This window comes from Terrapene carolina, unplaced genomic scaffold, assembly GCF_002925995.2.
Source record: "Terrapene carolina triunguis isolate 2854851 unplaced genomic scaffold, T_m_triunguis-2.0 Scaffold192, whole genome shotgun sequence".
Classification (NCBI taxonomy): Eukaryota; Metazoa; Chordata; order Testudines; family Emydidae; genus Terrapene; species Terrapene triunguis.
In genome coordinates this window covers 22,645,693-22,660,811 of record NW_020664543.1, presented here as the reverse complement: position 1 = coordinate 22,660,811, position 15,119 = coordinate 22,645,693, and the positions used below count along the sequence as shown (strand labels likewise).

At 44.6% G+C, this 15,119-nt stretch overlaps 1 protein-coding gene across 1 annotated transcript in view; it reads left to right on the top strand.

The window, feature by feature from the left end:
• Nucleotides 1-15,119, top strand: part of NTN1 (netrin 1) — a 214,637-nt gene that overhangs the window by 122,152 nt on the left and 77,366 nt on the right. The window contains exons 4-5 of the mRNA XM_026654489.2: nucleotides 8,835-8,984; nucleotides 12,365-12,418. Of these exons, the coding sequence (XP_026510274.1) occupies nucleotides 8,835-8,984; nucleotides 12,365-12,418 (204 nt within the window). The remainder of the gene's footprint in view (nucleotides 1-8,834; nucleotides 8,985-12,364; nucleotides 12,419-15,119) is intronic.

Here is a 15,119-nt window from a genome sequence, read left to right as displayed (position 1 = left end):
CCGAAGCTATGTTGGCGGGAGAGCGTCTTCCACTGACAGTGCGGTGTAGACACTGCTTTAAGTCAGTGTAACTTACGTCGCTTGGGGGGCGGTATTTTCACACCCCTGAGCGACGTAAGTTACATCGACTTTAGCGGTAATCTAGACAAGCTCCGTAGATCGACGGAAGGGGTTTTTTCCATCTATTTAGGTAATCCATGTCTCCGAGAGGTGGTAGCTGGGTTGATGGAAAAATTCTTCCGTTGACCTAGCCATGTCTACACCAGGGGTTCGGTCAACCTAACTATGTCGCACAGGGCGCAAAATTTTTCACCAACCTGAGTGACGTAGTTAGGTCGATCTAATTTTTAACTGTGGAGTAGGCCGTAGAGAGCAGCACAAAATGATTTTTTTTTCAGCTTTTCATTACTGAAAATGTCAGTAATACGGAGATCATTGCTGCCAGGTTGTTGGGGGTGGGGACTTTAATATGATGATCATCGCTTGTAGGCAGTTGGCATGGGCTTTGTTTGCAAGCTCCCTAATAATTGTCCCATTTTTTTGCATCTCCAAAGCCAGCCCACACCATGAGTGACCAAAGACTGGATTTATTATAGTTGTTCAAAACCTTATTCTCAATTAATCAAACTTCTTGATCCATGGGGGCTTTGTGGAACCTGCCTGGTGGCACCTCACAGAGAAGATGCCCAGTAGAAGGACTGAGTTGTGAGGTGAGAAATATAAGGCCACTAACGATGCTGCCCTGAGCTCTAGTTCCATAAACAGGAAATTAGGGCATTGATACACAGCACAGTAGCAGGTACACTTTGAAGTGGAAAGGAGCTATTTGATTTTACCTGATAAGGAAGTGAGTTAGTATTTCTGTTGGCCAGAAACCTCGGGATCTCCTAAGGGATGTAAAGAGGAGCCCAGGTGATACTGCACTAAACTCAAGGAAATAGATATTCATTTGCAGGGGTAATGTAGCTGAATGCTTCTGCTAAAATGATCAGCAGTAAATTAGCTAACAATGTTGGTAGTTAAATAGTCATCATTAGTGTTCAGAGTCAACACGCTGAAGCTGCTATGACTTTGCTGCAGCGTCACCTCCCAGTGAACAGATCTGGTTGGGGAGGGATGTGGCCAGGGTTGCCAAGGGATGTGACGGATTGGTGCACTCCCATGAGCAGCCAGCTTCCACGGAATTCTCTCCACAACATAATCTGCCTTTGCTGGAAACCCTAAGGGAGGGCTGTCTGCTTTCCCTAAGTGTGAATCAACCTGGCAGTGCAAGAGTCCAGCTGGGGTATTATAGATCATATCTCTTTGCACCATCTTGGGTGTGTCTAATGTTCAAAGTGAAACTGTGGATGTCTGATGTGGGTGAAATGTCTCTGAATCTCCAAACAATGTGACACTTTCCTGTTCTGGGATTTTACTGCAAACCTAAAAGCCAAAAGCAATTCACCAAATCATTTGCCAAGGTTCAGAATCTTCTGGAAAATGGGTGGCTGAATTTTGAGGCTGGGGTCAAGTTTCAGATGAACATCTGCCTTATTATGGCTTTTGGGGGAAATCATGCAGATCTCAGTGGTTTCATGGACCTTCAGTCCCAAGCCAGGTGAATTTAGTAGAATCAGGCTTTACTGGTATGTGAGTTACTAAATATGATATACCAGATGGATTGGACCCAATATCTCAATAATTCTTCTGTCATTCGAGATAAAGCTCATTAGAAACCAGACTTTGTTCCATGGGATAGTCCGACAATTCAAAATTTGTTTTGATTCTGAATCAGAACAAAGTCAAAATTTCCCCCAACAAACATTTAGAAAAATTGACTTCAGCGGCACTTAAGCACATATGTAAAGTTAAGCATATGCTTAAGTGGTTTTCTGAGAGAGGATACTTTCCTGAATTGGGTCCTTACTCACTAACCACTGCAAAGGAATAGATATTTCTCTGGGCTTAGTTCAGTATTTATATTAACATTTTACTGCTCACCACAAAGCACAGAACATGTCACTCGAAACCCTGGGTTTTACCTCTGAAACTGGAAGGTCTGAAAGCTATGATGTTATCATTGCAGATATGGTGCAACATGAAGAAATCCAAACACTTACCAGGAAATTAAGTTGTCTTTTATCCAATGAACTGGGCTTAGTATTGTTCGCAGCACATTGCAAAGAAACAAGTTCCTTTAAAGCAGGAAGATGCAAATTCTCAAAAAAATGTGAAGTCCTTTCAGTCTCCCACCCTTGGGTGAACTGGATACCTTCTCAAAAATGTCACACTTGACAAGAGATAATCCTGGAAATTTGTCCTCCTGTTATCTTTCAACACACATGCGTTTGGAGATTAGCGGCTGAGAATACCTGTGACAAAAATTCAGGGATGGAAAAATATTTGCATTTTTGTAATGGCTGCTTGGTGACCTGTCACAAGCCAGACAGATCCTAACAAGTTCTAAAACTTTTCAAGGGAGTAGCTCTCTTTCTTTCTCACTCTCTCTCATTCACAGCCCTGAGTTTTGCTTTGAGTTTTTTATTCGAAAGCCTGAAAACTCCATTCTAATCTCAGCTGAAGCATAAAAACAAAACAGTGCCTATACTCAGTCAGACCAGTGGTCTGTCTAAATACAGAATCATGTCTATAGCAGTGGCCAGTGTTGGATCAGAGGAAGATATAAAACCTCACAACAGACAATTTTGCAATAACCCATGCCCATGGGGGAAATTTCTTCCAATCTCCAGGCAATTAGTAGTTGGCTTGTGTCCTGAAACAGGAGGTTTGTATGTCCCAAGTATATATTTTAATCCTAGCTAGTGCAACTGCAGATGTTCTTAATCTAATCCTGCTGTTGGGCCTTTGCCATAATGTCTTGTAGCAGTGAGTTTCACAAGTTAATTATGTGCAGCGCAAAAGAAGCATTTTGTTTTATTTAAAATATGTTGCCTTTTAATTTCATTGAATGCCCCCTTATTCTGGGATTTTGATTGACCTTCCATGTTCTGTATATTATTTGGCATTCCTCAATAGTGTTTTATTCATCTTCTCACTAAACAATCCTAATCTTTTCAATCTCTCCTTGTGTGGAAACCTTTCTATGCCTTTTATTGATTTGGTTGGCTGCCTCTATTCCTGCTTTTTTGAGATGAACACAGTATTCCAGGTAGGACGTTCCATTGATTTATATGATATTATATTCATTGTTATTCACTGTCCCTTTTGTAATACTACCTAATATTTTTGTTTGCTTTTCTGACCTCCACTATGCATCAGCCAGATGTTTTTCACTGAACAGTCCTCAGTGACTCCTAGATCTTTTTCCTGTGTGGTTATGCTTAATTTAGAACCCTTCAGTATATGTGAGTAGTTCACTGTGTTCTTCCCAATAATGCATTTGCTTTCGCATTGAGTTTCATCTGCCATTATGTTGCCCATTCACCTAGCTTGGTGATTAGGCCTCTTGGAGGTTCTTCAGTCATCTCTAGTCTTAACTGACCAAAATAAATTTGAATCATCTGCAAACTTTGCAATCTCCCTTCTCACCCAGCTCACTAATAAATACAATACAAGCACCACAAGACCTTGTAGACTGAAGCACCTCATTGTTAATTTCTTTCCATGTTGAAAAGTGACCATGCATTCCTACTGTTTTCTGTCTCTTAGCCAGTTTCTAAACTATCACAGAACTTTATTCCTCACTCAATGACTCTTTGGTGTCCCTAGTAGGTAATTAATAATAACAGCAGACTCTTGTGAGGGACTTTGTCAAAGACTGTTTGAAATCCCAAATAAATAATATTGACTAGTTCTCCTTTTCCCACTATTTTGTTGACTCCCTCAAGGAAATCAAATAGATTGGAGGGGTATGGTTCTCCTTTATCAAAGCCACTCTGGTTTGTCCCTGTCATGTGATGCTCATCTTGGTGTCACACAATTCTATTTTTAACAGTTGTTTTAAGCAGTTTACCAGTACAGAAGTTAGACCAACCGTTCTGTAGTTTCCAGCATAACTTCTGCTGAGTTTTTGAAAGATATGGATAGCATCAGGTACTCTCATGTCCTCCACCATATCAGATTTTAATGAGAGATTGCATCTTTTATTTAGTAGCTCAGCCACTTCATTCTTAAATTCCTTCTGCTGCTTGGACATACGCCATCCAGTCCTGATGACTTGTTACTGTTTAAATTATCAGTTTGTTTCAACATCTTGTTTTTTGATACCAAAGCCTCTGACAGTGTCCTGACTTTATTACCTTCAGAAAGTAGACTGGGATAAGCATTTCCTCAACATACTCTGCAGTGAAGACTGACCAAGCTTTGTCTGATCTAGATCAGTATAAAAACCCCAGAGTTTTATATGGTTTCTACCTGTCAGCATGGGCCCACTTGGAACTCAGGTCCCAGAGTCACTCTTCAACTTTGCCCAAGTTTGGTGAAAGATTCACACCCCTCCAGAAACCTAGTTTTCTGCTTAGTTATTAACATCTTTGCACAACTCTGCATATTCTCAGATCCTGGATTGAGCAATCTCCTCTCCCCTCTGAGATCCCATGCTGAAGAGACTCAGTGGGGCCCACTTGATAGGGCCCATAAGGAGTCCAGGGTTCCATTCCAGGCTCACTGACCTTCTGTGAGACCTTGGGCAAATCCCTGCCTCTGTCTGTGCCTGTGTTGTGCTCACGTCCAAAATGAAGGTAATTCTACTGATCTTCCTTTGTAAAGTGCTTATAAGAGCAAAGTATAATTAATGCTGAAGGAGACCTAGGGGTGAGAGTAGACAACCAGTTAGACATGAGTTGATTATATGCAGTGTTGTTGTAGCTGTGCTGGTCCCAGGATTTTAGAGAGAAGATGGGTGAGGTAATATCTTTTGTTGGACCAACTTCTGTTAGAAAGAGAGACAACCTTACCTCACGCACCTTATCTCGCTAATGAATTTACTATGTGATATGGCTGTAAAAATGACAAAAGCAGATTTGGACAGGTTACGCAAAAGTATCCCATCCTGGGAGAGGGAGGTGGCATTGTGGGCACCATATAAGTAAATAGCAAAGTCCTGCCTTTACAGACAGACCCCTCTCCTGTAAGGTCCCTACCCTTGAGGCCTGATTCTGAGAGTCTTACTCATGATGAGCAATCTTTATTCACTGAAGCCGTCCTATTGCAATCAATGGAGGCATTCCTGTGGATAAGGATTACTCATAGGATGGAGGGCTTGCAGGCTTCTGCCCTATATGAACAATACATGGGCCCAAAGGGGAAGAGAGGCAGCATGCATCACAAGGCGTTTTGTCTTCTACTCAGAACCCTTACCTGATTTGCCTTATTGCATTTAACCCTTGCCTAGCTACTCTTTGTTCTGAACCCTGCCCTGTCGGCTAGTCTTTGATCTTTAACCCTTTCCTTACTCTGTATTTCTTTCAACCCTTCCCCAATTCCCTTTGTATTGTTTTCCTTTATAACCTTTTACAGTTTTAAACTATACCTTATTGCTGCTAACCCTTCCCTGATTTCTGATTAGCTTGTTCCTGATAACCCTCCTCACACTGCTCCCTCCCCAGAGGAGACAGCCTGTCTCTTTTGATCTTAAGTCTGGACTGTCAAAAATTTTCCATCAAAACTGTCTTTTGATGGAAAATTGGGGTTTGATCAAACTAAATGTTTCACCAAAAGTGCCTGTTTTCTGTAAAAAATGTTGACTTTAAGTTAAAAATCCACCCCAAATCAGGAAAAAAAACTTGCAATTTTCAATTTTTTGGTTAAAATTTCAATTTCTGTCAAAATTTTCTGCAGGAAACTCTCCTCCCTCCCTCTTTTCCCAACCAGCTCTGCGAGAGGCCAGTGGGAGGGTGGAAGGTTACCCATCCTCCCAGCTACCTCCCTGAGAGATTTTTCTCCTCTGCCTCACGCTGCCACAAGTCCTTCAAGTGAGCAGGGACATGAATAGAGGGAAGGTGGAGGGGGCATTTTCATCTATCCCAAATTTCAAGTGGAGGGGGACACCTGTTCTCTCCCCACCCCCCAAACTCTCAGCCATGTAGACGTGGAAGTGGGGAGAAGGCATTGGGGGGAGGGAAGGGAGGACAATGGTGCATCTTGCTGCACTCCCCCCTCCAACCTGAACCGCCCCTTGACAGCTGAAGAGCAGCTCAGCAGTTTCTGGCTGTTGGCTCTGCCCGCAGCTGGGCAGCAGAGGAAGAGACAAGGCAGCTGCCCTTCTGCAGGCTGCCCACTTGCCCCTCCCAGAACTTCAAGGGGAAAGATGGGGGAGGGGAGAAAGAGGCTGGGGGGAGGGGAAGGAGGAAACTAGAGAGGGGGAGAGAGACTCCAGGGCAGAATATGGAAGCCAGAGAGCGTGGTGGAGGGGGAGTTTGATGGCAGGGAAAGGAGTGGGAATGGAAGGAATTTGAGGGGGAAGGAGAGAGCCAGCTAGAGGAGGGGAAGGTGGGATTTGAGGGAGGGGAGGGGAAGTCAGAGGAGAGCTAGGGCATGGGGAATTTGAGCAAGAAAAGAAGCCAGAGGGGGGCAAGAGGGAATTTGAGGGGGTGTGTGCTGGGGGAGGGGCAGGGGGATCTTGTGAGGAGAGTGGGAGGGCAGCAGGAATTAAGGTCTAGTCAGCTTTGTGCCCCACTCTTCCCCCCCCCCCCAACTTTGGGCCCAAATGTCTCCCCAATGTGTTACTAAAATTGAGAGGGGCAGTTCAGAGAAGATTTGCCTTGATGGTGTCAGGACAGGCTGGGGCAGTTCCGGTGCCAGTGTAGGGGTGAGGGGTCTGTGGCCACCGCCTTCTACTTGCCATGGCAGCTGGGAACATTTCCAGGCTGCCACTGTCGGAGGATTCTGGGGGACAGGACCCCTCTATGCACTAGGGTGTGAGCCCTTCCTCTGGGACACTGTGCTCCATTCTGTACCTCATCCCAGGCAAGCCTGCCAAACAGAGCAGGGGTAAGAGAGGAAAAACAACATGTAGCGGGATGGAGGGACTGACGCCAGTAAAGCTGAGGCGTTGACTATGTAACGTGTGGTTAAGAGATGACCGGAGTGTATGTGTATGGGGAGGGAGGTCTGGATAACAGTCTAGATGTCTCAGAGGTGTTGTTCCAGTGAATATGCACAAACAAAGCCCAGAAAATGGGGCCTTGGCAATGTATTCAGTGAGTCGAGTGGCATCGGGACAAACTGGTGGGAATCACGAGGTTCCGTGGAGCGAAGCTTGCATGCACGGGATGGTCACTGGCTGTACAAAAGGGGGGCCATAGCGCAGATCAGAGCACAGTGTGTCCCAGAGAGACCTGGTCTCCCCTTGATGGGGTGAAGGAATCCAGATTGCCACAGTGGGGAACGGGGATGCACAAGAGGACCTACTGGCTGAGCCCTCTCGAGTCCATGATTAGCACCAGTGGGAGTTACATGCTCAAACTGATGCTAACAGGCTGGAGTCCTTGTGTGGAATTCAGCTGTACCACACACTCCCCTTCCCATGCCCATTCAGCTCTGCTGGCCTTTGGGTATAGGCAGCAGGGCCAGCCAGCCGTTGCCTTGCCCTCACCCAAACCCTCTAGACGCTAGCACCAATGGGGACACTCAGAGGGAGCAGGGTCTGCGCTTCTTAGGGGGATTGTGACTGGACTCTGCAGGAGAATGCTAGAGGAGGGAAGGAAGGCTCCTCGCATCTTTCTCATCGCTGCCCATCTCGGTGGGGCAGGCCACAATCTGGTCCTAAGTGTGTAGCATATGAAAAACAGGGACGTTAATGAGCCTCTGCACCTGTATTCATGAAGCACTGTGATGGTTACAGTCCCTGATGCTTTTTACAAACAGCTGCACAGTAAGTGACATTGTGGGAAATTAACGTAGTGTCATTTCAAGTGCAGATTTTGCATCTCCTTTCACGCCCTTCACATCTGCACTCAAACCTCCATCCACCTGAAATGGAAGAGTGGGACATGCCAGCAAGTGGGTACCCCAGGCTGGGGAAAAAAAGACACGGGCATTTTCTTCCTGCGCCCACAGTACCAGCTGCAGGGGACACTGCTCAGCAGGGAAAGAGTGAAAGGGAAAGTAAGAAAAGTAGGTTCTTACATGAGAGGTGAAATGAATTCAGAGCCTGTCTGAAATCGAATGGTTTCCAGCTAAAATCCCTTGCAACCAGCAGGTGTGAAACGCCTCCCTGAATTTGTTCTCCTCTCTTAATGAACTGGCCAATAGCATGTGTTGTGTGACTTTGCTGTGACCAGCTGGCACTGTAGGTTTCCTGAATCACCATGTTTATCTGCCTCTCCCTCTCCTGGCACTCCCAGCCATGGGACCAACACTCCCAACCCAAAAACTCCTGGAATTAATCAATTGCAACATCACAGGGTGGATGTCATCACAGCAATGCTCTAAAAGACCCCGTGCTACCTCGGCTGCTCAGATCTACATAATCTGGAGGCAGATAAAGCTTCCACTAAACACTATCCACTTGGTTTGACATAACTAGGTGCGTGTTTTGCCTTCAAAACGTGTTTGGCCTGAGCCATGTCCTCAGCAATTGGATTGTGGGCTTGTTCATCCCCTTGTCGTGGTTTCTGACTTGCATAGTGACTGTTTAAATCCACCTCTATAAATTGCCACCTTCGTTTCAGGTTGACGGGATTGCTGGCTACAGACATGCAGTAGCGTTAGATTGGACGGATAGATGTGGAAACCTTGTGGCAATCACTGCTACTTCTACCTAGTCCTGCAGCTCTAGTGTAATACTGTCTCATACCATAGGTGGCGCTCTTTGATATTGTTGCTAGATGACATTGTACATTTTTCCCCTCCCCCACCTCTGACCCTTTTGTTGTGTGTTCCCCCCACAGCATGCGATTGCCATCCCGTGGGTGCAGCTGGCAAAACCTGTAATCAAACCACAGGTCAATGTCCCTGTAAAGATGGTGTGACTGGCATCACGTGCAATCGATGTGCCAAAGGCTACCAGCAAAGCCGATCTCCCATTGCCCCTTGCATAAGTACGTGGACCACTCTTTTTGAAGTCTGTAGCATAGTGGAATTAACCTTTTAAAAAAAACAACAGCAACTCAGCCACTGAGACCCGAATGGGTCGAATGGTTACTAACACCAGTTTTTATATGCTCAATTACCAGTGTTTAATTGAAAACACATTTGTGAACTCCTAGCTGGACAGATTGCATGTACTGTGTGCAAATATGCCGTAGATATATGCACAGATTACATGCATCTCATTTGCCACACTGGTTAGTTTATGTGAGTGCAATTTAAAACCCACTTAATCAAACAGCTGGGTACTTTAAAAAAGGGCTTGATTTTTGCTTTGCAAACACTTCTTTAATGCAAAGGGTGTCCTGAGTGTTTATTTCCTTTGAGATGCCACCATAATCCTGGTTCCTATGGCAAATTGCTATGATGTTTTTCTTTCCTTGCCTTGTATTGTCAAGGTCCTTCAACTGAAACCAGCAGATTGCCAGGGTTCATTATTAACAGTTGCTGTCATCCTGAAAGCATATCGAAAGCAGCTGAGCACTCTACAAGCACGCACACCCAGACTGTTAAATGGGACTGTACACTCACATGATCCAGCCAGAAATGTGGAACATTTGACTTTATTTGTCTTTTAAAGTTTTTATTAATCTTCCGATTTAAAATACACTTTAAAAACAACAACAGCAACAAGCACCAGGCTGCAACCTCCAAAGTTTCTTCCCTTTGTAAAACGCCAGTTTCCCCCCTTTTATACCCCCTTACGAACCAACCTTAGGGAGATCCACATCTGCACAGCCAGCCATAATGTGTTCTATGTCTCAGTCGAATGCTAACCCCTAGTCTCTTCAATTGAACCATTCGCTGTGCTGCCTGTTGTCTTTGCTGTTGTTGGATAACTCTGTCCGTCCGTGTGTGTATATGGTTGTTTCAGTCTCTTTCTCTACTTGTGTTAAAGAAACCAAATGACAAAATTCTAACCGTTCAAATCAAAACAAAACAATAAAACCACAGTAGTCTCGGAAAGCAGGAGGGGCAGTAGACAGCAGCCTTCCTTGCCTATGCTAACTTCCTGGTGTTAAGACAAAAAGGAAGATGAAGGTTGAAAGAATCAAGTCTTTATCAGAGACCATGGGTCTATTTCAGCATTGTCCATTCCCAAGGCCTGCCTGAGATGATGACTGTTTCTAAGTATGGAAAGATACTCCTTCTCCACTTTTATTACTGAATCAAGCATGCATTCTATGGTGGGTTTTGGTCATTTGAGATTCATTCTTTCCCATGTTGCAATGGGACAGCAGGAGCCAAAAGCAGATGCTTGTTTCCCAAGATGCCATAATCTTGACACCCCACTGTGCTTTGCAATGGATATGTGCAAAGGTTTATCACTACCGTCCCTAACAGCCATGGTAAATCAGAGGGTAAGTTGCTCCTTGCATCACCTCCCCTGGGTTGCATTGCACTAAAACTAAATAAAGACAGACCCAGAATTTCAATGTGATCAAAGTGAGCACAATGAGGAGCATGTTCATGCCAACTCATGGAATCAGCCTGCGAGACAGTCAGGTTGCTGGAGTATCAGCCTGCTAGAATGCTAAGGTGCTCTCTAGTGGCTGGATGTCTGGCTTTGCATATTGCTGGCATTTTAAAGAACATGCAGGCACTCTGCTCTGCCTTTGACAGAAAAAGTGATGGTGTCTGAAGGCTTTTAAGCACTTGCCTGATTAGTTCCCCAGGAGATTTTTTTCGTTATTACTGGGTTTTAATTCTTTTCATTGTAAAATATTGTTTTAAGGAACCCACACATTTTGGGGGTACATTTTGAATAATTTCAGAACTGAGGACTGGTTACAAATCCTGTTCCTATATGTATATATTGTCACGACCATTTACGAACCAGTGAGCATTCTTTACAATGATGATCATGTGGAGGAAAGAATATTTTACTTGCCCATCAGTAAAAATTACTTGCCCCAGGGCAAGAGGACAACTAGAATTTTGCAGGTCTGATATATAATGAAATATACATATGCCAAATATATGCAGCCAAAAGTGTTAAAACCTTTATAAATTCTGCTCACAATGATCTCTGATTTTTTTTTCAAGCAATAGCAGTTTCATCCTTAGAAAATGTCAACCAGCATAATAGATATTTTTAATGCAGAGCAATGGTTTTTGTACTAAGCATCTTTCTCATGACACAGGGAGGGAGCAGGTAAAGTTTGTCTAGAACAGGTTCCTCCATCTGTCTTTAACTTTCTGATTTAACTCTCTGATTTACCATTGCCTATATTTTCCGCATTCAAAATCCAGTAGACTTCCATCTTTCATAAAATTCACAGCCCATGTAACGAACAGGAATACACTTATGGCCAAATATAGGACACACATACATTTGTATGGTTTATACTGATTTCAGAGGGAGCCACACAAGTTATGAAGAGAGAGATTTCAAGCCTTAGTATGTATGCTATTTTCCTCGGGCTAAATTCTGCTCTCAGATTCACATGGAGGATTTCGACTCATATTCTGTTCTCTTACTGAGATTTTCACATATGAACAGAAATCCCAGCACTTTTCTTTAAATATGCAAAAGTTTTCATTCCATGTGCACTGAGGGAAGAATAGATCATCTCACTGCACTTAGGATCATACCCTGCACTCCATCCTATTGACATCGCTGCATTCAGTTAGAGTTGGGCATGTAGATCCAGGGCATTATTGGGCTTCAAATGTGTATCAAAATACATAAAATCCTGTGACTAGGAAATTAAAGCAGGGAACATTTCATTAGCAATAGAGGTATTTGTATTTCCTTCGAGGTGTGAGATAAAATGTCTGTCCCACCAAGGAGATACAATAGGGTTCATACATGACACATGGCATAGCCTACTGCACTGGAAATAAATGATTTGCAAAGATCACTTCCTGAAACATGCATCCACACAACAACTAAGCAGAAGAAGCAAACATTAGCATCATTCTCTCTTTCCGTTTGTTTGACATAGCCTAGAATACAGTTATAACTGGCTGCTTTAGCACCAGGCCATATCTTGAATTAAGCATTTTTTCTTATTTATTAAAAAAAATTAAACAGATGAACTCCTAAGTCCTATATTACACCCATCTGGGCAACACAAGCAATTGTCAACCTGGGGCAGGTTCTGTATCCCGCAAGAGCACCATTGGCTCTCGAGTGTAACCCTTTGCTTTCTCACTGTGACACATGTAAGATTGTGCAATCAACTCCTATGCAGATGGAGTTAGTAAAAGCAAGTGGGATGTGTGCATAGCCCAATCTTATCTGGAACTTGAAATAATGACCACCACCCCCCTTTTTTTTTTTTTTAATCCTTTCTCTTCCCTTCCTGTGTCTCGTTCTCCTGCACAGAGATTCCTGTTGCTCCACCCACCACTGCGGCCAGCAGCACAGAAGAACCCGCAGGTATGTTATTTTCCTTTCTTTTTTAATCCACTTACTGATGGGTGCACTGATGGAAAATACCTTTTCAGTGCAGAGGAGGGAGGCTTCCTGGATAGACAAGCAAGAGTGAAAGCCATTTTGGGGAGGAAGGCAGGGGAAATAGGAGGTTATCGCTCCACAAGTACCCCTTGGTTCTGTTAGTTTCTCAGTATAGGTAATACCAATTAAAGCCCAAGACGTGCTTGCAGAGAGAAGCTCCAAAATGCCTGTGCAGGTGGGCGCTTCCGGGACCCTGCATCATGTGGCTGCACAGGTAGAAACGCAGGGAGACTTTTCAGAAGAGGCACATTCTGACTGCATTGACTGGGTTTGTATGTATTTGCCTGTGTATATGACGTTCTAGTCTGGGGTTGCCCAGAGTGGGCCTGGAACTGAAACACTATGGCCAGACTGAGATGAGGACTAGAAGCCAAGCTTCACCTGCATGGTTACAAATCTTCTCTTGTCTAGTGACACTGAGGCTAAAAATGGCTCCATGGCACCACAGTGCCCAGCTCAATTGTTCTTCATCAGCAGGGCAAAAGTGATTGTCTTTTGCTTGCCCCAAACGCATGGGCAAGCCAGGATGGCACGTTCCCTCCTTACAGCTGATTGAGCCAGGGCGTGTAGGGGAGGGGTTCCCTCCATCGTCAAAGACCAGCTGGGCTAGGTTTGGGACAGAGATTCAGTGCAATGTGGTGGCTTGGGCGGGGGGGCGTGGATAGATGTGCATGCACTTGCACTACTGTCCTCCACTGCCTTACGCCCAACATTAGTAAGGGCAGAAGGATAATCACAGTAGGAGTCTGAGCTTTAAAGCAGGATCATCTGGTTTGTAGCCCCTCCATTGCAATGGAGTTCCAAGGGGCCGTGGGATAACCATGGAATATTTAGGTGGCTGTGGATTTGTTATAATGTCCAGATTGACAGCCTCAGTACAACGTCCCAGATCCAGGATAAACCCGAGTCTTTCTGAGAAAGCCCAGGCACCTCATGACATGCGAACCCTCTTATTTTCCCATCCACGCTCCTCCTCCTTGGACGAGAAACAAATACTTTTATACTGTGCAGATGTCGGTGCTGAAGACCCCAGAGCTGATTCTCCTCTCACTCACACCAGCTTTACACCAGTGCAATCCCACTGACTACAATGGAGTTACTCCTGATTAATACCAGCGTATGTCATAGAAGAATGCCTACCCCTCACCCCGGCTCCCGTGTCACAAAGTGATTTGCCAGAGATTTATATACAGTTTCCTTGAGGCCTAACATGTCTCAACAGGCAATTACAATGCAAGCAAGAGGCCCCCAGGAAAGTGGACATGGTAACTGATGATGTCCAAAGGCTTGTAGATTCCTGCAGTATTTGAACAGAACTGTCTCTGTGTGGGACTTCGGGAGCAGAGGTGTTTACTTTTGTCCCAGCAGTATAGGAGGATTCATAAATTAGGGATTTTGTACTAAAAGTGATGGATGTCACCTTGACTTGAACTCGGAGTCCCTCACACTGTTCGGTGGCAGGACTTTTCACCCGGTGAATTTTCAGGCCAGACACATTGCTCCATACTTAGTAACCCTTTCCACGACAGGGACACCTGGAAAGCAAAAGGGTGAAAGCTTTAGTTTGCAGTGTCATGGAAAGTTGAAGGCCGCTCAATGTTTTCTTTAGCACTGGCGTTTAAGCCTTTGCTCTTTTCCTCCTGTGTCACTCAGTCACAGCAGCAGCAACCCTGCATTTCAACTTGTCTTGTCGGGTTGATTGGTGGCCCGGATTAAAGAGGGGAAATCTGTTGCTCAGGGCAAGAAATATTTGAGGGCCTGGAGTCTATAACTCTCATCTGTGCCTTATGAAGACTGTTCACTGAACTGCAGTCTCCATGGCCCAGGTACGAAGTATGAATCCGTGCAAAACCAAACTCCTCCCAAACTGTATGCCCCTTAACCTGAGTTTGGTATTGAGAGCTTGCATTGACTTTAGGTCAGTTTGTTAGCTGTTGTCTTTTAAGGTTAACAAATTCGTATATGTGATGACAGGAGATTCAGGTGTTTCAACAATAAATAAAGCAGTGGTAAGGATTAGCAACAGAGGCAGTTGTGCAGAATTGGAACAACTAAGTTGAAAATGCTGGATGTTTGGGTCTTTGTTACACATTTCACAACCACGAATCTAAACCTTCCTTGTTACAGCTCCAGCTTGTTTTCTCTTGTCTTATCATCTTTCACTGGGAAGAACTATTGCTCCCTTTCGTCCTTAGGCTGTCATGGTGAACCTCTGAGCAATTATCTTCTCAGCCTCTTAGAGTTCCTCCAGAAGTTTATTTTCTAAGCTTTTCATTGTCTTTGCTACTTTGTTATGAGTTTCTTCCAGTTTGCAAACACCCCATTCTTGTGCAAAGTCCCCAGTACTAAACATGCTTCCCTGACTAAAGCCTCTCACTGATACTGAAGAGAGGTAATAGTTCCTTCCTAGGGACCTGGTTATTCTCAGTGGAAATGCATGTGTAGCCTTTTATTTTATTTAAAGCAAATTTTGTACTGGGGTATTACACCATCGTGGGTTCAGCTCTGGGGGCTACAGTTTCAAGCTCAGCAGCAGGGCCGGCTCTGGCTTTTTCGCCGCCCCAGGCGAAAAAGCCTCCGGCCGGCCGGAGCCCCGGGGGGAGGGTAGCGAGCCCCGCTCTCC